The 20105-nt window shown below is 49.9% G+C and overlaps 7 protein-coding genes across 7 annotated transcripts, besides 7 other annotated features; 2 read left to right on the top strand and 5 right to left on the bottom strand.

The window, feature by feature from the left end:
* Nucleotides 1-923: 923 nt before the first annotated feature.
* Nucleotides 924-952: a microsatellite.
* An 894-nt stretch (nt 953-1846) lies between these two features.
* Nucleotides 1847-2660, top strand: ACLA_034840 (uncharacterized protein; the record flags this gene model as incomplete). Its single annotated transcript, XM_001270706.1, has 3 exons — nt 1847-1988; nt 2143-2262; nt 2362-2660. 3 exons carry the CDS (start codon nt 1847-1849, stop codon nt 2658-2660), a joined length of 561 nt encoding a protein of 186 aa, XP_001270707.1.
* Nucleotides 2661-3788: 1128 nt separating this feature from the next.
* ACLA_034830 (telomere repeat binding factor family protein) lies at nt 3789-5834 on the bottom strand (the record flags this gene model as incomplete). Its single annotated transcript, XM_001270705.1, has 3 exons — nt 3789-4662; nt 4715-4744; nt 4807-5834. The coding sequence occupies 3 exons, from the start codon at nt 5832-5834 to the stop codon at nt 3789-3791; spliced, it is 1932 nt and encodes a 643-aa protein (XP_001270706.1).
* Nucleotides 5185-5207: a microsatellite.
* A 625-nt stretch (nt 5835-6459) lies between the features above and the next one.
* ACLA_034820 (uncharacterized protein) lies at nt 6460-7008 on the top strand (the record flags this gene model as incomplete). The annotated part of the gene is made up of 2 exons (XM_001270704.1): nt 6460-6521; nt 6600-7008. 2 exons carry the CDS (start codon nt 6460-6462, stop codon nt 7006-7008), a joined length of 471 nt encoding a protein of 156 aa, XP_001270705.1.
* A 99-nt stretch (nt 7009-7107) lies between these two features.
* Nucleotides 7108-7130: a microsatellite.
* Nucleotides 7131-7337: 207 nt separating this feature from the next.
* Nucleotides 7338-9011, bottom strand: ACLA_034810 (uncharacterized protein; the record flags this gene model as incomplete). Its single annotated transcript, XM_001270703.1, has 3 exons — nt 7338-7643; nt 7726-8220; nt 8277-9011. 3 exons carry the CDS (start codon nt 9009-9011, stop codon nt 7338-7340), a joined length of 1536 nt encoding a protein of 511 aa, XP_001270704.1.
* A 565-nt stretch (nt 9012-9576) lies between these two features.
* Nucleotides 9577-9605: a microsatellite.
* Nucleotides 9606-10623: 1018 nt separating this feature from the next.
* Nucleotides 10624-10649: a microsatellite.
* Nucleotides 10650-12136: 1487 nt separating this feature from the next.
* Nucleotides 12137-12177: a microsatellite.
* Nucleotides 12152-12177: a microsatellite.
* A 1943-nt stretch (nt 12178-14120) lies between these two features.
* On the bottom strand, nt 14121-15364 carry ACLA_034800 (40S ribosomal protein eS4; the record flags this gene model as incomplete). Its single annotated transcript, XM_001270702.1, has 5 exons — nt 14121-14174; nt 14231-14525; nt 14692-14976; nt 15048-15185; nt 15351-15364. 5 exons carry the CDS (start codon nt 15362-15364, stop codon nt 14121-14123), a joined length of 786 nt encoding a protein of 261 aa, XP_001270703.1.
* A 364-nt stretch (nt 15365-15728) lies between these two features.
* On the bottom strand, nt 15729-16947 carry ACLA_034790 (aspartate-semialdehyde dehydrogenase family protein; the record flags this gene model as incomplete). The annotated part of the gene is made up of 3 exons (XM_001270701.1): nt 15729-16534; nt 16603-16860; nt 16920-16947. The coding sequence occupies 3 exons, from the start codon at nt 16945-16947 to the stop codon at nt 15729-15731; spliced, it is 1092 nt and encodes a 363-aa protein (XP_001270702.1).
* A 743-nt stretch (nt 16948-17690) lies between these two features.
* ACLA_034780 (FAD-binding oxidoreductase) lies at nt 17691-19592 on the bottom strand (the record flags this gene model as incomplete). The annotated part of the gene is made up of 4 exons (XM_001270700.1): nt 17691-17843; nt 17905-18086; nt 18135-19188; nt 19260-19592. The coding sequence occupies 4 exons, from the start codon at nt 19590-19592 to the stop codon at nt 17691-17693; spliced, it is 1722 nt and encodes a 573-aa protein (XP_001270701.1).
* Between the last annotated feature and the right edge of the window lie 513 nt (nt 19593-20105).

Raw genomic sequence — 20105 nt, 5'->3', positions numbered from 1 at the left:
ACCAAAGGGAAGACTAAGAGCATGATGACGATTACTATCCCGCCGGTCCTTGACCCAGCCCTGGGAATCTTGGGGAAAAATCACAATCTCGCGACTCGGCAATGTTGGAGTCCTTGTCGTTCGAGTCATCAATCGCCAGTTCTATCTGGGGATGCATACTATGCCTTTGTTGACTTACTTCCCACCCTTTTACTGTTCTTCTGCTGGACAGAGAGACTCATTAACACCCCCACATTCAACAGAGGCTACTTTGAAATGAATGAGCAGCGAGCCGACATCTTCAGTTTATTGCTTAATGCCGAGCGTAATTCAAGAGGTGGAAGACATTATCATTTGTTCGGATATCGATAACCACACAGAACTATCATCTCATTCTTGCCTAGACTGAGTGAAGATGAATCCTACCCCACCTGTGAACCGCGATGGGTTCGAATACTACAACCATGAGTTCTACGCCGTCTCAAACAACAGACCTTACCGCCGTTACACCATCGCCGAACTTCGTGCGCATCTCAGCTCGTCCTCTTCCAAAGTATCCATCAAAGATCAGCCTGCCCATTGGTACAGAGCTCAGCTCCTGCATTATGGCCTCCCGCCAACAGATTCCAAAGGTACCGCGATGATGCGGCTCCTCGATGCGTTGAACCGCGATGCCTTGGAGATACCGGCGAATCTGAAGAAGTTGGAACGAGACTTGAAAAAGAAGTGGGATTCGAATCAGAAGAAGGCGAAAGAGACGTCCGAGAAGCCTATTGCTAGGACGACAGCCAAGCGCAAAGCCGATACTGCGTTTGACGATATCGATGGGGCTGTCGTGAGTGGTAACTTGGCCGCTATTATTGCTACTACGAAGGGTGCAGGGCCCACTGTGAATATCAATGTCAATATGGGGGGGATGGGTAGCCAGCATAGCCAATCCGCTGCAAAGAAGGAGGCAGCAAAGAAAGAGGCACCTCGAATGGTTGCTTCCAAAGACACGGCCAAAAGGGAGGCCCTCAATAAAGCTGCCCCTAAGACGTATCCTCCAAAGTCTACCTTTAGAAAAGAGACTGTTAAGAAAGAGTTGGGTAAAAAGGAGCTCAAGATGGAGCCCATACCGAAAGAACAACCAAGGCTGAATTGCCCTGGCATGGTAAGATACCCAAATTGGTTGCACTATAACTGTCTACAATGTATTAGCTTGCTAAAAGTTCGTTGGGCGCTTTCAGAATCTCTCACCTCCCAGGTTATCTCTTGGTCTGCTCAATGGATCATACAAGATTGACTCCCAGGATGTCAACACACGCAATTCAGGGATGATTCTCTGTCTAGACAAAACTAGTATTTGGGGAGAGTTTCAGATCGGCGAGGTAGAGGGCATCCTCTTCATGCGCCAGCGCCCATTTCAAGTGACCTCTTCCGGTGATGGTGGCTGCTCTTTCGAATGGCGTGGCGTGGATCAGGAAACGGGAGAGTCACTTGCTGATCCCGACTGTACTGGTAAGGTAAGATTTCTAGGAAACGGTGAGATTGAAGGAACTTTCTGCAACATCCCTGGGGCGCGCAGCTCCATTGATTGTGATTTCTGGGGCCATCGCACGTCTGCCAAGGATGAGACTCGAGCACCTCGAGATGCTTGGAGCATGAGAGATGAATGGAATAATAGGTTTTTTCATTAACAGTTTGTCATGTAGGGACCACAAGTTGGTGGCTTAGTCTTGCTCTACCACTGTGTCTTCGACGTGTCTGCAATTGTTTTTTCTCCACTTCATGAATTTCGTATCCTTGATCCTGAACTACAAACCTGAAGAATAGCTATAGCCACGTGACCAGCAGCTTGATAAGATTTGTTGATAAAGCAATATCAATGGCTCCCGAGGACAAAGACCCATTCGCTATCAATCAGCCCGCATTGACGCAATCCGGTAAACCACTCTTCCCGGCAAGTCCTAATCCTTTCCAGATTCCCCATCTGCGATCGCTTCATTGTTTTCCTGGGCAATCTTCAAGCTGAAAATTTTGGCTCGTTTTGGTAAAGTCACATATCCTGTCGCCGATCCGCCTTGATCGCCCAAGTCGCGACCCAGCACAAGCTTTCCCCGCGGTCCTTCTCTTTCTCCTTCCCCCCCGCCTATTTCAACCATCCGGTTTATCTCCTCCCAGAACCGCACGCGCACGATCACCTCCCCACAGCGCCAACAATGCAGGCCGTCCCGGAGTCACGACAACAAACCTTCGAGGAGATCTACGGACCTCCGGAGAACTTCCTCGAGATCGAAGCATGTTTCCCTCTTCCTTGGGGGTCTCCCTACCCTCACCCTCCCTCATCCAAACCCCCCCGACGACAACGAACTAACATGACCATTTCCTACCCCCCGCTAGGTCCGCAATCCGCAAACCCACGGCACATCCCGCAACATGTACACGTCGTACGAGATCGTGTGCCGCACCAACATCCCCGCGTTCAAGCTCAAGCACTCGGTCGTGCGCCGCCGCTACTCCGACTTCGAATACTTCCGCGACATCCTCGAGCGCGAGAGCACGCGCGTGACCATCCCGCCGCTGCCCGGGAAGGTGTTCACGAACCGGTTCAGCGACGATGTCATCGAGCATCGCCGGGAGGGCCTGCAGCGGTTTCTGCAGATCGTGGCCGGGCATCCGTTGTTGCAGACGGGGAGTAAGGTGCTGGCGAGCTTTATACAGGGTGAGTGTTTTCCTTTCCAATGTTTTCCGCGACCACTCCCCACCCCTCCGGGATGCTGGGGGTTTTTTGTGCGAGGTGGCTTGGGCTAATGCGTGTGTATGTGTGTGTATAGATCCGAACTGGGACCGGAATGCGTGGTGATCATCGATCGGCCTCCTGAGCTTCCGCGGAATGTGTTTGTGCTTGTGATTGTGGTTGTGTTTGATGAATTTGTTGTGGTTGCCGGTCTCGACATGCTCTACTCTACTCCCGGTCGACTATACACCCTGCAGCAGTGCAATGGTGTCTCTTCTCTCCCTCCCCGCCCCCCCCCCCCCCCTTGTTGATTTGCCTTGTTCAGCAAAAAATATGTAAAGCAGCGTTTTCCCTGTGTTTCTGATCAAGAGACCCCCCTTCCAGCCGATATGCATCCTGTAATTTCTTGTGGTTTCTGATCATCTTGCGCTCCTTGTTTCCCTCCTTCTTTATCCTCTTCTTCATTGTTGATAGTCCTTTTCCTAGCATGGCGAATACCATGGATTCACTACTTGGGCGCGGAATCTGTTCTCGGAATACCTTATCTACCTTACAATTGAAACACTGCGTGGTTCTGGTGTCTACATTCTGACAGGGACGGGTTATATTTCGATTAAAAGAACAATATCTTGATTACTGACAACACCCTGTCTCGTCCCCGTTGGAACGTGCTTCTGGTCTTCTTGTCTTTTTTTGTGTTTGTTGATTCCCTTCTGTGGGAGATATCTTGTCCTTGATATCCTTTTTTTTCTGCCTGTCCTTTAGCTAGGCCAATATGACTGGAGCCCTGGACCATAATGAACTGTCTGGAAAACTGATTAACAAAGCCATCGTGTACTGCGGGGTATAAGTCTGATATAATAAAAAAAAAAAAAGCAAAAATCATAATGAGGGAGGAAACGGGGAAAGAGACAAGTTCAGCAGGAGAAAGAAGAGAAGAGTGAAGAACGAAAGCGCGAATATATCCCGAAATTAAACCCAGGGAGGGCAGCGAGTGTAGGTGTGATTAAGGTTGTGAGAAAGAACGAGAAATAGAAAGAGAAGAAACGAGCGATAAGGAGGGTATGAAGAATCCGGAATAGTCAAAGGTCTAAGCCAGCTCGTCCCAAACCATTGGGGCGAGTGTGTTATTAGCCCAGGAGGCCTCCACCCCTGGAGGGTTGGTAGTGTTCTCATCCACAGGGAAATGCAGAATAGCCGTGCCCAGGGGTGCACCAGCCGAGGCTTCAAGCAAGCCCTGTGGAGGAGCCGGTGGGGAAAGGGCAGGGTCAATTGGGCCCATGGTGGCTTGTTCTGCGAGAACGGTCCTACCAATTCGGGCCGGGGACGTGTGTTGTCGGGTGGCTTGCGGGTTTGGCTTGCTAAAAGGTACATTATTGGCGTTCGCCTGGCCTACACCTTGACTTGGGTTATGCAGCGGTCTACCATTGACCGACCCTCCGTCACGGTATGCATGGGGGAATTTGGTCCGGAATCGGTCCCGAAGGTCAGTTGCCTTGCGGTGACTCAAGTTCAAGCGTTTGTCTTGCTGGATAAGGGTCCACTGGAACCCGTGGACGGCATATCCCTTGAGCAAGGCTTCGTCTTCCGCGACGGTAAACGGGCGCCGGGAGCGCCGACGAGATTTCATAGTGAAATGAGGTTCTGGAATACCAAGAGAGGCAAGAGTGGATTTGGATCTATGAGAAAGGGTAGGAGTGGCTTTGAAGGTAGGCCCATACTTCGAGCGAGATCTTGCAGTTTTGCTATCAGCTTCGGAGCTCAAAGAGCCACTCGAGGCGGAAGTCTCATTCATATTCGAGATAGAGCTGCCACTAGAGGTATGAGACTCGGAATTGACTGGCCGCGGTTGTGGCAGCAGGATCTTCCCCGCGGTGCCATCGGACCCTTCTGTTTCCGCCCTCAGGAGTGCATTGGCCAACGTATCGTGCAGTTGCTTTGTGGCTTCGTTCGGATCAGCAGCACTATGCGATGTTAGACGATTCATTTGAAAGAAATGGTCATGGTAAAACCTACCGGTATGCCCAAGGACAACAGACACGAAACCTTACGCAAAAAGTACGATTAGCTGCGGTAGTTCATGTGTAGGCGTTTACTCCGTTGCATACCTATCTTTTAGATTTGACGCGCTCCGTTTGTTGAACTTGAGTTCGGGTTGTGCTAGGATAGCCGTCCAGTTGCCGATGCCGCACTTGACCACGCCGCGAAGCAAAGCCGTCGTCTCCTCCTCGGTCCATTTGCGGAGATTCTTGCGGGAACGGCCTCTCGTTTTGGGGGAAAGTGGCTCCGCTTCATCAGTTGACGGAGCACGGGTTGGAGCGTCTTCGGACTCTTTTCTCCCGCCTTCGCATTGATCAACACTGGCGCCATCCAGGATAGCATTTCCCTCCCCGGTAGTCAGATCATCGCTAGGAGACTTGTCGTCAATTGGCGAGTCAAGGATATCTTCAATCCTCCCTTCCCTACGTTCCCCGCTCTGAGTAACAGCAGCGGCGGCGGCGGCGGCGGCAGTTAACAGAGCAGGCTCAACGGTCGAAGTGTCACGCGACGGTTTGGTCAGCAGCTGCGTGATAGAGCCTGGTTCGATAGGCGGGAGGAGAGCAGCGTTGGGCGGGGGTTCATTCAGACCATTGAGAATCGCAAAGGGTCCGAAGGGCGGCGGTCGCTGTTCTTTCTGCGCCTGGGGGATCGGCAGCTGCAGATGCTCACTAAAGGAATCAGTCTGGATGTCGAGGCGGCGGCGCTTGCGGACGAGCGAATCATCGTCGAACGAGGAGTATCGAAAGCGTTCCAGAGCACGAAGATTGACGAAGGCTGGTAAGATCGGCTTGGGCGGTGGCTCCACGCTCACAAGGGCGTCGACGGTGAAATCATTATTCTTCTTCGAGCTGGCGGCGTTCAGGAACTCCGTAAGAGTGGGGAGATTAGCGGGTAGATTCCCGGCGGGCGTATTGGGCTTGGAACCGGGATTCGAATCACGGATCCCACTGGCGTTAGGCTCCAGGGGGAAGGGAACGCTTAGGAACCGAGAGGAGACGGGTTGGCGAAGAGGAGCAATGCGGAGACTCTGAAGCTGAGGAAGCTCGCGGAATAAAGACTCATCGAGAGACCGAGATAATATGCCGTTGGTATCCATTGTTTTGGGACAAACGACAATCGGGACCATCTAGGATGAGACACTTGGGGGGTCACAAAGAGATGGAGGACATCACGGAGCAGTCAAAGATCACTGCACAGTCCATGGTGATAAAACACAGGACGCCCTACATGAGAAGAGGCAAAAAAAAAAAAGAAAAAGCAGGTTCAAAGGAAAAAACGGCCGGAAATCCTGATGGGAAATTCGATGATGGAATCCAGCGACGGTGTAGGGAGAGCGCGATGTGCCAGGTATGCAATTCCGGTTTTTGAGACGATGACTAAGACCGCCAGGCAGGGTCGATGGGATCTCGATCTCTTGGATACTAGAAGTTGTATTTTGTATCCAGACGGGAGCAGTCAAGAATCAATCAAGAAGAGTGAAGAGGAAATCAGATATGGTGGAGTGATGTTGGCTATTGGATCAGTGAATATAGTATCTCCCCTGTTGCTGAATCACAACTCCTACTATTCCATACTAGGTATCTATCTACTGTACTCCGTACTCTCTCCTGTAAACAACACCATACGAGCAACACCAGATCAGCTCATCAATCATTCGACTTCAAAGTAGTATCATCCCTCATACGATCCCGACTCTACATGCAGAGTTACCTGGCTGCACAATGACCACCATCTTCCCACCCTGGCCTCACATCCTCTTCGCCATCATCGAACCAATCACTCTGTATGCTCCCCCTCGAACCTCACTATTCAGACATAGTACCCTCCTCCCTGATCACGATCCCCAACTAACCCAATCCAGAATCGCCGGCTGGCTCCTCCCCTTCTGGGACCTCAACTCCTTTATCACGGGCCAAATTCCCAACTCCACGCCCCCAGGCACCATCCACCCCACCAGCGCCTCGCTCGCCTTCCAGCTCTCCAACCTCTACGGCCTGCTATGTCTGCTTGGCATCGGCATCTGCCACGCCACCACCGAGCCCAAGGTCCTGCGCAACTATCTCGTGGCACTGGCGATTGCGGACTTTGGCCACATCTACGCGACGTACGCGTGGATGGGCCGTGAGGCGTTTGTGGACGTTGCGAACTGGAATGCGCTTACCTGGGGTAATGTTGGGATTACAGGGTTTCTGATGGTCAACCGCATTGCGTATCTAGCGGGGATCTTTGGGGAGGCGAAGGCGGCGAAGGATGCGATGAAGAGGGCTTGAAATGGATGAAGAGGTGGGCTATGGTCCTGTAGATAGAGCGATTGGAATGAAGATGACGAAGATGGGAATCCCATGATTGTGATTGAAAATTGCTGATGCAAGAAAAAAAAAAAAAAAAAAAATAAGATCCATGCTCGAACGCAACAGATGATGTGAAAACCTAGAAACCCCCTGTCCCAACCTCAATTGTATCTAATGCTAATTTAAATGTACCAATGCTGAATGCCATGCATCTCCGCCGGAGAGATTAACTCTACCCTTGCTATCACGAAGCTCTATCCAATGGCCAAAAACGCCAACATGTCATACGAGTGGCCCGCACTTCGTCATTAACCTACACGAACCTGCATCGTCTGGAAGAACTGGAGTAACGCCGGTTCTCCACGCTGTTGAATATCCCGAAGATGCGGGAAGAGAAACGGGATGCCCGGGAATTCTTGGAACTGCCGACGATATGCCACGTAATTGTGAAGCGGGCTCAGCAGAAACAGCAAATTAGGGAGCAGCACGGGATTCAAAGCAACCGCACTGGCGGCGGCGTTGGTGTTGGTAAAAGTGAGATCTGTGATGCTGTATTTTTGGAGACCGTGTAGGACCGCCGTGAAAGAATGGTAATTGCGAATGACAAAAAGAGCCTGCGCAATCGGTGAGATTAGCTTGCACTGTCAATGCGCATGATGATGCAGAGATAGGCTGAATATGAAGATCTACACTCACCTCGACACATTCTTGTATATAGGGTATCAGATCCGGCAGGGCTGTACAGCATTCCCATGTTGCTGTGCTGAGTAGCTCCCATTCTTCAGCTAGCTGTGCAACCATCGGACTGTCCTCGATCATATCCTGGGGTGTCAGCTGCGAGAAGTGGCCTTCATCGATGTTGGTCAAGGTTCGGGCAAAGTCAGAGGCCGATGTCGACGCCAATAGATCGTCCAAAAAGCATACAGCCGTATTGAATGGCTGGTCCCAGTTCATTTCCCGAACATGCACATACGCTTGCTCAAAGCGTACCGCTAGGGCCGAGAGTACCTTGAGGATGTTATTGAGACTGGGAGGAGAGACTTGAAACAGGTTCTGGATGGGAGCCGCTATGAATCCAAACGCCGGTACATCACTCGGTGGTAACGGTATGTTGAGATTGTTTTTAGGCTCTATGGAGAGTAAACAATGAACTAGGGCACGGTAGGCAAAGGGGCTTCGACCCCGAAGATGCTGGACTGGGGATCAGCAATGAGCCCTTCGATATCAACAACAATCTAGAGACGTACCTTCTCAACCTCTACATACCTAGCGATCTGTTCGGGGAACGCATGTAGGTAGTTAAGCAGATGGATATAGAAGGCCGTGTGTTGTTGCAAGAACCACTCGACAGAGGCAACTGGGTAGCTCAACGAATAGCGGACGAGCTCTTCGAACCTGATCTGCTTGAACTGAAGATGACTCTCGGTATCAATGGCTTCTGCCAGCGCGTGAGGATCTCGATCTCGATCCTTTTGCGACGGGAACCAACTCCAGGGTACTAGAGGCGGACCATTGACCTTGGACCGGCGGAGGATTTCCTCCACCTTCTGTATGTGGGAGAGATTGGCAAGGTACATTCGCTCGTGCGGCTCGAGCAGGGAAAGCAGGAAACTATCGACGGTGGTTGCATTGCGACTCTGCAAGGAGGTGCGCGGAAGATTGGGGTCGCGAAAGAGTCCGTAACGGATCACGCGCTTGATCTCCTGCCCGTCAAACGCCCAGAGGACCGTGGTGGCCTCATCCTCCCACCACCGGTAGGATACGAAGAAGGGAGGAAGCTCGGCGTTTGACTGGAACAGAGACGGGTAGCTTGATTGCTCTGGCATATACGTTGCGCCAGTTCCTTCTCCTACGCCATAACCGGGCGAATACCGGGACATGTCCGCCGTGTGTGACAGCGAGAGCGTGGAATTCTCTGTTGTTACTGGTATTCCGGCCGAAGGATCAAAGGTCGTCTCGTCGTAGGCGCTGCGGGAGTACATCTTAGAGAGTCTGCATGACCAGATCAATCACCTCGAGAGTGTGGAGGGGTAAGGACCATCCATTGATACCTTTGCGGTTTCCCGAAGAGAGATTCCGTAACGTCAGGAACGACTTGGGGACTCAGAAACAACGGGTAGGACCTGTCATAACAGGCCTAGGGACTTGCAGAAGTCAATGAGCTTGAAGGAGCTTCGAAGCAATCCACCGCTATCGTTGGATAAAGCACAGTATGAATGGATATGAAGAGTGAGCAATACAAAGAGGAGGAGGAATAGAGTTTGAGAAAAAGAAAAGGAAGGAAAAAGAAAAGAGAAATTCTATGCAAGTAAAGAAATAAACAGAGAGACCAGCGAGCCAACTGTGGACTACCTGGGGAATACTGAGAATACTTAATATCGGTCTTTCTAAGTAGTTTGAGCACTAGAAGAAGTCCAGGAAGAAGTGGGACACACACTTTTATCAACGGCAAGAGCTGCAGTTTCTTTTCCTTTTTGTATTCTAAAAAAAAAAAAATCGTTCCCCATCTTCCCTTAGCTTCTTCTTCTCCTACGCCTTTTCCTTTTTCCTGTTCTTGTCCTGTGCTTGTCCTGTTCCCTCCTGCGCTTAGGCCGAATGACTATGGTCGAAGCAGCATAGGTAGAAATCTTCGAGCTTTTTTTTTTTTTTTGCCACGTTATACACATCACGAGAAGGCCATATGACCTTCCTCTCTATTGGTCTCTGTACGAAATAAGAGAGGATCTTGAATCTTTGAGCCTGCACCACAGCTAGACATGGAGGCGAAGTGGCGTCTTTGCCCAGAGACGAAAGGAAGCTGACCCAGATCCAGATTACTGGGTCCCAGGAGCCAGGTTAGGCTTGGAAAATAGGAGGGAAAACGTTGTGATTGACGGGCTGGTATGAGACTATCTGGTTTAGGGTAGATAGACTAGGTTTATGGAGTAGAATTGTGATGGGGTTCGGCAGCTCCGGGAGGTATCTCAGAGGGATTGGATTGGAGAGAACGGCGTTGATGCAGCGTCAGAGTAGTAAAGGGGTTGGGGGGGAAGATGTAGGGACTGACTGGTCACCAGTGATCAAGCTCATAGTCTCATACCCATCAGCACTGAGTGGTACTGCCAATTGCCATTGACTAGTGATTGTCAATCTGTTGGTGCTGTCGTCGTTGATCTTATGGAGTATCACCAGTCTGATATCCAATACTTTAGAGACACTGGTACCTTAGGGAGGGACCGTTGTTGAACCATGGAGCTGGGATGCCCAGCAATTAGCAAATGGAGACCAGGAAGAAGGGGAACTCCCAATGAGAGAGTGGGAAGCGAGCAAAAGATCCTTCGTCAAAGTCCAACCAACTATTACCGTATTATGATTGATTTATGAGAAAGTAATCTCGAGATCCACTCTGGCAATTATCAAACAAATTATTCAGTGTGGATTCGATTTGACTGGCACTACAGTGTATGAATTGACTGGAACTCTGGAACTGGAAGTGAACTGCATCCCCGCTGTTGGGAATTGGGATTTGATGGTCTGCGATAGCCCAGTTGCCAATCCTCACAGTGGCCAGTGTCATGCGTCTCATCGGTCAGACAATTACTGTCCGTATTTGCGACACACACACACACACATACATACACTCTGAGAAAAGCGGTCAGGAGCCAATGCGATCATGGCACGGTCATCCAACACTCACCTTTTATGGTTGAATCTGCACCATCTGTACTCGAACGTGGTCCAGGGGGAAACCTTGGGGAACCTTGAGCGGTAGCGGTGTAACTACTCCATATCTAACCGTCTCGGGAGTCTCCATCGAGAATATTAAATGGTGAAGATCTTGACTCCCAGCATTTTCACGCCATCTATGACACAATTAGATAATAATGGCCGTTAGAGAAAACTGGAGGCAATCAAAACCGGGAGTGAATCCTGGTCAATGGCCAGTTGAGTGGCATGTTTCAGGAATGAAGCTGAAAACCACGCTCCACCAGGAGTCTTCGCCACTTGCTTTCTTCATACGTTGGAACGTGATGGCTTAGGGGACATCAATGAGCAGCGGCTTTCATGCATCAAACATGGGCTCCATCTTTCAGCTCAACTCCTACTATCTAGATGAAGTGAATCCAGGGTAAAATTGAGCAAATGATACCAGCTCGCACGGGAGTTCTGTTTATCACATACTTACAATAAGATCTCCTAGTCCTAGAGAGAGCGATTCGGCGCCACTACAGATTGAAATCTGAGGTCCAGATCCTTGCTTGCGACTTTCGAGTTTCGACTAGATAATTAGCGAGGCTTCGAAGGACTCCAGAGGATATGGAGCTCTGCAACGCGGTTAGGCTGAAAGTGGTATCGGTCAGGGCCGCGTCGATCCGAGTTCAGTTTCAAGTTACAATCCGTGGATCCTTGATAAACTGCTAGTGGACGGGTTTGAGCCTTTGAGGACGGACAGATTGCGCCAGGAGCTCAGCAGGCATCCAGGTTCCAGTCTTCCAGAAGATAGCACCAATTAAGACCCAAGAGGTGGTTCATCATGATGTGAATACAATCATCGTTTCCATCAATAATATGCGATACATCCGTGTTTGTGGTTGTCCAACAACTTGCTTCCACTTCCCCTGCCTCTGCTGTCTATCCGTTCCGATGTCGCGAACCGGTTTCTGTGCGAACCGTCGATGTTAAACGCCGACGAAGAAGGGTTACGGGATCATGAGGACTTCGGGTCTTGGAGAGTCTGGGCTCTCGGCCTCAGCGTCCAAAGGCTGTAGATCTTGGCATTGAAGATAAAGAAACACGAGTTCCCACTTCCCATGAGGCGATCATCCAATCGCCCTGAAGCGCGTTTCATCGATCAGCAGATACTGAGATATATTACGGTCATCAAAATGACCGTGTTGGTTAGTCCTTGACCATGGGTAGCTTTATGCCTTTCCTGTGCGGCTGTGCCTGAAAGGATCCCTCCATGGAAGGGGATCCTGGACTCTACACTAACTCAACTGAGTACCCGTCGAAGCACTAGTTACTACGGAGTAAGTACTAACTACTCCGTAGACCGTAAGTAAGTCCTCGTCATTATTTCCTCACTCAGCCATGTACTGTGTAGGTAGCGCAGGGGTTGAATAATAATAAAAAAATAAGCAGAAAAAAAAAAAAAAAAAAAAAAAAAAAGACTAGTAACAAAAGCCAGTCGGAGTATCCGGTATGTTACGCTGGTTTCTGTACTCTGTGGTAGTGATTCCAGGGTTGCTACCCCAAACACTGATACTATCTAGTCGCTGGCAATTCTACATTTCAAGTTCCCAACTTTCACCTATGCAAGTAAGCCATGTCATGGGATTAAGCTAATCGGACCACAGCGTCAGAGGTAAGGAACCCTGTAGCAGAAATATAGCTATGGTGGCGGCTCTCTTGTCCTCCAGTTCCTCCGAGCTTCGACAATTGTATCTGTTTCAACTCTCCCCCTCCAGTCTCAATACCGCCGAAGACACCCGAGTCTGAAGCCACCAAGAAATCAAACTTCCTTTGAAGCAAAAATCCTCGGGGTGTCCAGTCTTGTGATTAGCGCTGCAAACTATGGTCTCCCGGTGGCAGTTCTTGGCTCTTAGACTGGTAGACGACGGGTGCACAGCTGTGTATGCATGTGTTTCCCACATTCTGTGAGCTGTCTGGCCATCGGTCATGGGGGAAAGCGCTTGCTGCTTCTTGCGTCGGGAAACGGCTCAATGAGAGTAGAGGTCATACTTCATATTAAGAGATGCGAGCTGCAGTAGCATCAACGGCTGAAAAGATCCATCCACTCTTGTTGACTGTTGGTATGTTGGGGGCGAGACCGGAGGCTGTGGCTGCTGCATGCATAATTGGCTCTGAGGGTTGAATCTACACGTAGAAATGCACGGATATCGATAAGTTGCGTGCATGATGTGCGTGATAGGTAGCTGAGATGATTACATCCTGTGTTATATTTTCTGCATGGCTTGTTAAAAGCTCTGGGACGCATTGTCAAAATGGTATAGCACGGATATGGATAGAGTTGGATTGGGTAGGGGATATATTCTCGGAGCCCAAGAGAGACGGAAAGTGGCACATCGTTTCCAGGTAGATCTTTTCCTCGCATGGACCAGTCAGTAACTCAATATACATAAAAAAGACGATCTCACGTTTACATACAAGCCATCATCATGCCAGATCCTGAAAAAGCTTACGCCCATTAGCCCTATCCACCTCTCAATGATTATGAATGTGCACGTCAGACGAAGCTTCAACAAGAAAAACCACCCCGGAGTTCTTTAACACAGATAGCCTATTGTCCAGATTCCTGATTGAATAATCAAGACTCGATCGATGAATGCAACCATGCAGACGATCGGAAATTGGAATCCTACCCAAGAGTTGGCCTGCATCAAATAACCCACTGCACGGGGTTGAAATAGATATGATCGCCCGGATGGAGTGACTTGTCAGTTGATATGTGGCAGCTGCAATTACTAACATGATGTTGTTCATGAGACCTGCTGGAGGCGATGATATGCGAGCTTGATATTGCATGAATTACTGTAGAATAGCCTGCCTCCGCGAGACTATAGTGCCAGTGCCCATGACTAACTACAACGTTACTATTTACCACACGGAAGAGGGCAGGACATCCGGGTGTGCACCTTCGGGATATAGCTCCAAGGTATCCTGCAACGGTTGCATGGAGCTCCGAAGTGGCTTTGGGTACGAGGGGAATGGACGCTACCATTACGAGTTCATCGCCCTGGAAGTTCTACAGAGTGATACAAGGGTGGCAGTGAACACGGGACGAGGGATTGAAGGTCAAAGAACGCTTGGAAACAGATAGAAATCATGTGGTATCATATCACAATAACAGTGAGACAATCTGTTCCTGTTTTGCTTCCTATGGAACGATCCTACGGGGTTTCTGGATCTGAGCTCCAGATCCAGGCATGCGACCTTGAGACAAATTTTTCTTTTTTTCGGGTTACGCATCATAGAATCGTCTCATAAACCGGCATCGTACAGGCCCACAAAGCAAGACAAGACGTTGCCCCAGCGGATTATTGAAGGCTTTTTTATTATGTTCGTTACCGATGTCACTTACCAAAGCACATCTAGTGGGCAATAGTGTGAGCACGGCGGCGGTCGCGCTCCTCAGCAATGGAGAGCTAGTGAATTGTCAGTAAACGGAACGCTGATTGAGGGGGTATCTCCAAGCACATACCTTGACACCCTTGCCCTTGGGGAGGGAGATCCAGGGCTTGTCCTGTCCAATGACGAAGACGTTGGACTCACGGGTAGCGAAGGTGTTGTCAATAGCGTCCTTGATGTGGACGATGTTGAAACCACCATCGTGGCGCTCACGGTGAGTGATGACACCAACACGACCCATGTTACGACCACCAGTGACCATGACGACAACACCAGTGTCGAAGCGGACGAACTCGGTGATCTTGCCAGTGGCAATATCAACCTTCACGGTGTCGTTGACCTTGATGGCGGGGTCGGGGTAGCGGATGCTAGATTTTTAAAGTTCATGTTAGCACAGACTGCCCCAAAAGCTCGATCTCTTACTGTTTCCAGCAACAGGGATATAGAAATCCAAGTTCTCTCGTCCTCCGCCGATCAACCAAAGCTTGGTCCAACGACTGAATGACGCGGAACTTGTGGAGAGTAATCACTCACGTTCTCGCATCGTGCGTAACCAAGAATGGGATCCCGCCCTTGCCCAGCTGCACCTTCTTGACCTTGCAGAGCTTGTACTCGGCCTCCTCAGCCTGGATGCGGTGGACGGTGAAACGACCCTTGGTATCGTAGATGAGACGGAAGTTCTCGCCGGTCTTCTCGATGCCGACGACGTCCATGAAGCCAGCGGGGTAGGTAGGATCGGTGCGGACCTTGCCGTCGACCTGGATGAGACGCTGCATCATGATCGCCTTGGTCTCACGGCCGTTCAGGGCGTACTTGAGACTAAAGAAGATAAAAAGTCAACTCCTCCATTCTGACCATAGTCTATAATAGTCTTGTTCGAAGTATCGTACCGGTTGCGGATGAAGACGATCAGAGGCAGGCAGTCCCGGAGCTTGTGAGGACCAGGAGAGGCCTTAGGAGCATAGGTTCCGGACATTTTGTCCAGGAGCCAGTGCGAGGGCGCACTAAGGCGCTTCTGGTGCTTCTTACTGTATAAATCAAAGAATCATGGTCAGTTTTCAGGCCCTGAGGATCTCTAAAATTTGCTCGCTGCAGCGACCACGCCCTCCTGAAATTCCGAAACAAATTCGATTTCCTGGAGCATTGTCGCTACACACGAGTCGAAAATAAATCATCAATGGTGTTTCACTCACGGTCCGCGAGGCATCTTGACTGCTTTGTCGACTTGAACCCGGTTAGTTGTCGAAGTGTCGCAGAAGAAAAAACACCGTCAAAGTCAAGAGGTGGTCGACTGATATCCGATCCACTCACGAAATTCGCTTAGCGGGTCATGCTTGTGCGCCGAACCCTAGCGCTATTCCTGATATAGGCCCGCCCGCAAAGTTATGTATTGACTTACATAATTGTAATTTATGTTCACAACTACTTTACTAAATGGCTGAGCAACCTATCAAGAAAGGGCTTCTGCTAAAAAAAAACAAAAAGAGTATCTCCGTCTAGAAAACCGCAAAGTGGTATTTAATGTTCTCTGAATCGCTATAGACAAAATTTTCATATATAATCCGATTGCATTAGATGTAACCCTTGATCACGGCAACCTCAGCATTGAGGATGGAAGAGCCTGCAGCACCAAGGACTGTGTTGTGAGAGAGTGCAGCAAATCTAAGGTCAAAGTGACCTCCCGGTGCACCTTCACGGACACGGCCTACACTGACAGTGTATCCCTTGGAGATATCTCTGTCAAGTCTAGGCTGGGGTCTGTCGGGCTCATCGAACACCTTAATAGCTTCCTTGGGCGCAGAAGGGCAACCAAGCTTCTGGGCCTCGGATTGATACTCTCTCATGGCCTGCTTGACTTCCTCCGCGCTGGGTACGGAACGGTTCTTGAACCGCAATGACACGAAAGCCATGTGTCCGTCGGTGACACCTACACGGGTGCAGGTGGCTCCAACCGTCAGGCCAGACTGCTCATCAAAGCCAGTGGCGTCGGCATTGAGAGAGCCCAGGATCTTCTGTGCCTCGTTCTCAAGTTTGTCCTCCTCACCGTTGATGTAAGGAATCACGTTGTCCAGAATATCCATGCTAGGAACGCCGGGATAACCTGCGCCCGACAGGGCCTGCTCAGTAAAGACTTCCACATCCTCGACAGGACCGAATTTGGCTTGAAGAGCGGCGAAAGGGATGACGACGCCAATGACGGCACAGTTAGAGTTGCAGACCAGGAATCCCTTCTTCAGACCGAACTCCTTCCTCTGGTGGGGGATAAGGTCGAAGTGGTGGGGGTTAACGGTGGGAACGATGAGAGGAACGAGAGGGTGCTTGCGATAGTTCTTGGCGTTAGAGAAGACAGGTATTTCGGCCTTGATGAATTCCATTTCTGCAAAATGAAGACAAGGTATTAGTGGTGGTTTCTTGTATTAGATGTGATCCCAAGGCATCGCCTACCAAGTTCACCAGCGACATCGCTGTTCAGGCCCGAGAAGACGAGGTCACAGTCGCTGAACTGGTCGGCCTTGCAATCGCGAAGAACGAGATTGCCCAGCTTCTCCGACATGGAGGTCGTCTGCTTCCACTTGACGGCATCCTTGTATTTCTTGCCGGCCGAGCGATTCGATGCACCAATGGCGTGCAATTCAAGGAAGGGGTGGTCTGCGAGGAGGAGGATGAATCGTTGACCGACCGAGCCGGTGGCGCCCAGGACACCTATTATACTGATAAGTGACTCTTCGGTATGAGAGGTAAAGTGGATGAAATGATCGTACCGCACTTCTTCTTGGGATACGAGGCCATTTCGGTTGATGATAGGGACAACGGGTATGCGACGAGTTTCACCTGGCTTCTCAAGTCAATTAACTATGCTTGGGAGATTGTGACGTAAAGTAAAGCATAACATAAAATATAAACAAGTCTACCCAGAGTGAACAAAGATTCAGCAAGTAGAAAGAGCGAGGAGTAATGCTATCGACTTCAGGAGGATGAGTCAAGCCTCTACCTAGAATCTTGAAGCCCCGCAGACGCCTGCGACCCTAATTGCTCTTCAATGAACGGAGATTTGGGCCGATCTTTTTGGGAAAAAAGCCAGGCAAGAAAGCCAGCAACATCACGGTCTAGGGATAGGATCAACTTACCACTTGAAGGCTCACTGAGAGGTTGAGAGAGGAATAGTCAGGCGTGGCAATGTCGAACATGCGACTGCGATATCGCTTCCATCCCACATCCAGTACCTGGCCCGCAATGAGTCAGCATCCGCTCATCGACGGGAACAGGCAGGGATTATCGTCCAACGCTATTGGCACGCTCCTCCGCACTCTTTTTTTTTTTTTGGCTGTTTTGTTTGTTGTAAGTTCACGTGACATCTATCTATACATCAGGAGATATTGTAGATGAAGGAGTCTTATGTTTGGAGTGATTGGGATGGATGTTCTATGACAATAAATAGATCGGTACTCTCTAATGGTATCTACATTGCATACGCTGTACGGAGGCGTAAGATGAGAAGAAATTTCAAGATCCCCGACTCCAAGGCTCCATGTCTATGCTTGACTTTCGTAATCGAAGATCTTCCCAGGGTTTAGCAACCAGTGGGGATCAAGTGACTTTTTGATGCTGCGCATCACATCAAGGGTGGTAGGACCAAGCTCCTTTTTCAAAGAGGACTTCTTGCCCAGCCCGACTCCATGTTCGCCCTGCATTGTTTATGGTCAACTTTGGCAGAGCAATTTGCGGCGGTCCAGGTGGGTCACTTACAGTGCAGGATCCCTCCATTTCGAGAGCACGGTCAACCATATCATGGACAACCTTCTCAACCCGAGCTCTCTCTTCGGGATTTTTAGGGTCGTACATAATACTGGAATGGAAGTTGCCATCTCCAATATGTCCCAGAATACTGGCAAACATACCAAGGTCATCGAGTTCCTTCTTAGAGATTTCTGGGGAAATTAGCGCAAATTCCAGAAAAATCAAATATCAAGACATACCAATAATGTCAGGCAGCCTAGAGACCGGCACGGCAACATCCGTGGACCACACTTCCGAACCTTCCTTGCGTAGCGCCATCATGCTCCATAATGATTGCTTCCGGGCAGACCACAGATCGTGAGCCTCCTTCTCGTCCTTAGCAAACTCAAATGTGGACGCATTGTTCTTTTTGGCGAGTTCCCTCGTCAAGTTGATACTGTCAGCCACCCCGGCCACTGTTCCAGAGAATTTGAAAAAGAGGGTGGGGAGCTTCTCCCATGATCTCCCTGTGCCGCCGGCACGGTTGATAACATCCATTTGCACATCGTCCAGGATTTCCATGCATTGTACGTGGATACCCTTTCGAATGAGCTGCATGGCAGTCGAGGCAGCATCGCGGATGGTGGGGAATGAAACGACTCCAACCCGAGTCTGCTCTGGAAGAGGAGCGAGCTTCAGAGTGGCTTCGGTGACAATGCCCAGTGTGCCCTCTGAGCCCACAAACATACCAGTCAGGTTATAACCTGCCGAAGTCTTGCGTGGACGTTTGCGAGTCTTCATCACGCGACCGTCAGCCAGAACAACCGTTAGGTTGATCACCCAGTCTTTCATGGTTCCATAACGGACTGCGTTCGTTCCGCTGCAATTTGTCCCGATCATACCACCGATCATTGCCGACGGGCCTGGATCAACAGGGAAGAAGAGGCCAGTGTCCTTGATTTTCTCGTTCAGGTCCATCCATTGAATCGATGGCTGGACGACGATGTCCAGGTCATCTTCGTGCAACTCCAAGATCTTGTTCATTGCGGCGAAATCAATTGTCATCCCACCATATGGAGCGGAGAAGTTTGCCTCGAGACTGGAGCCTCCCGAATAAGGCACCATTGGCATTTTGTATTTGTGGCAGACTTTAGCGATCTTCACCACATCGTCCGTACATGTTGGGTAAGCAATAGCAACTGGAAGACGTTCTGCGTTAACGCTAGACCATTCTGAGTACCCGTGTCGCTGGAGGTCCTCCTCATCGGTGCTGATTGCTTCATCACCGAGCTCCTTTCGCAATTCGGCAATGGCCTGAATCAGATCGCAGCTAAAATCAGCAATGTTGTTATTTCTAGGGACGTGATTGAAGGCCAAATTCGTACCTTATCAAAATCATTTAGAGATCCATACTGAGGTTGTTTTGAACTCTGCAGCTGGCTCGGCTGATTCGACGCGGCATATGCGTAGCCAACACCTGCGGCTAAGGCGGACAAAAGGAGCGCCTTGCTTGATGTCCAGAAGCCTGGGGCAGCTTGTGAAGAGGCGCCTGATTTGGCGGAATCCGGTTGACTGCTGGAAGTACTTTGCGAGCTACTGGAGCTATTGTACCTAATAGCTGTGAACGAAGGAAAGACTTGTGGCTGAGAAATTCTGTGCTGACGATGAAGCACGCGGGGATATGCGGGGAAACCCCGAGACAGAAGATGCCCTCTCATAGCGGTTCGCTGGAGCGAGAGGATATATCTATATGTCAAACAGGGGTTTTCTGAAGTTATATACTAATTGTTTGAGAAGTCCGCAGAAGAAGAAAGAAATTAAATTCAATTGACGGTGAAGAGGATAACAAGCATTGAAAGAGAAGTTTGGTCCTACAGCGCGGAGAAAGGGCGGTTTTCTTCGGTAATCTTGTATCTAGTCCATCAACGCCATTGCAGCTAAGGATGAGGAGCTGGTCGGGATTCGGCCGAGTGCTGGATCAATGGACCGAGAAGAGGCTGAATGATAGAGCCAGGGAGACCTCTCAGTAATACTATTGACCATTAGTTACTGATAAAGTACTACCTCATCCCCATCTGGTGATCTTCCCCACACTGATATGTGTGATATGGGCCTCGGTGCATAGAATTGTAGACTACTGGCCATAACTAGTACAGTAACTAACTGTTTTTATTCCTCAGTCGGAGTCGTCGCTGTGGGCTCCGGCGCTGCTCCAGATCGGCTTCATCTCC

The sequence above is a fragment of the Aspergillus clavatus genome, genomic scaffold (genome assembly GCF_000002715.2).
Source record: "Aspergillus clavatus NRRL 1 1099423829802 genomic scaffold, whole genome shotgun sequence".
NCBI classification, from domain to species: Eukaryota; Fungi; Ascomycota; class Eurotiomycetes; order Eurotiales; family Aspergillaceae; genus Aspergillus; species Aspergillus clavatus.
Note: the sequence above shows the minus strand (reverse complement) of the source record. Positions and strands in the feature narration are given on the sequence as shown.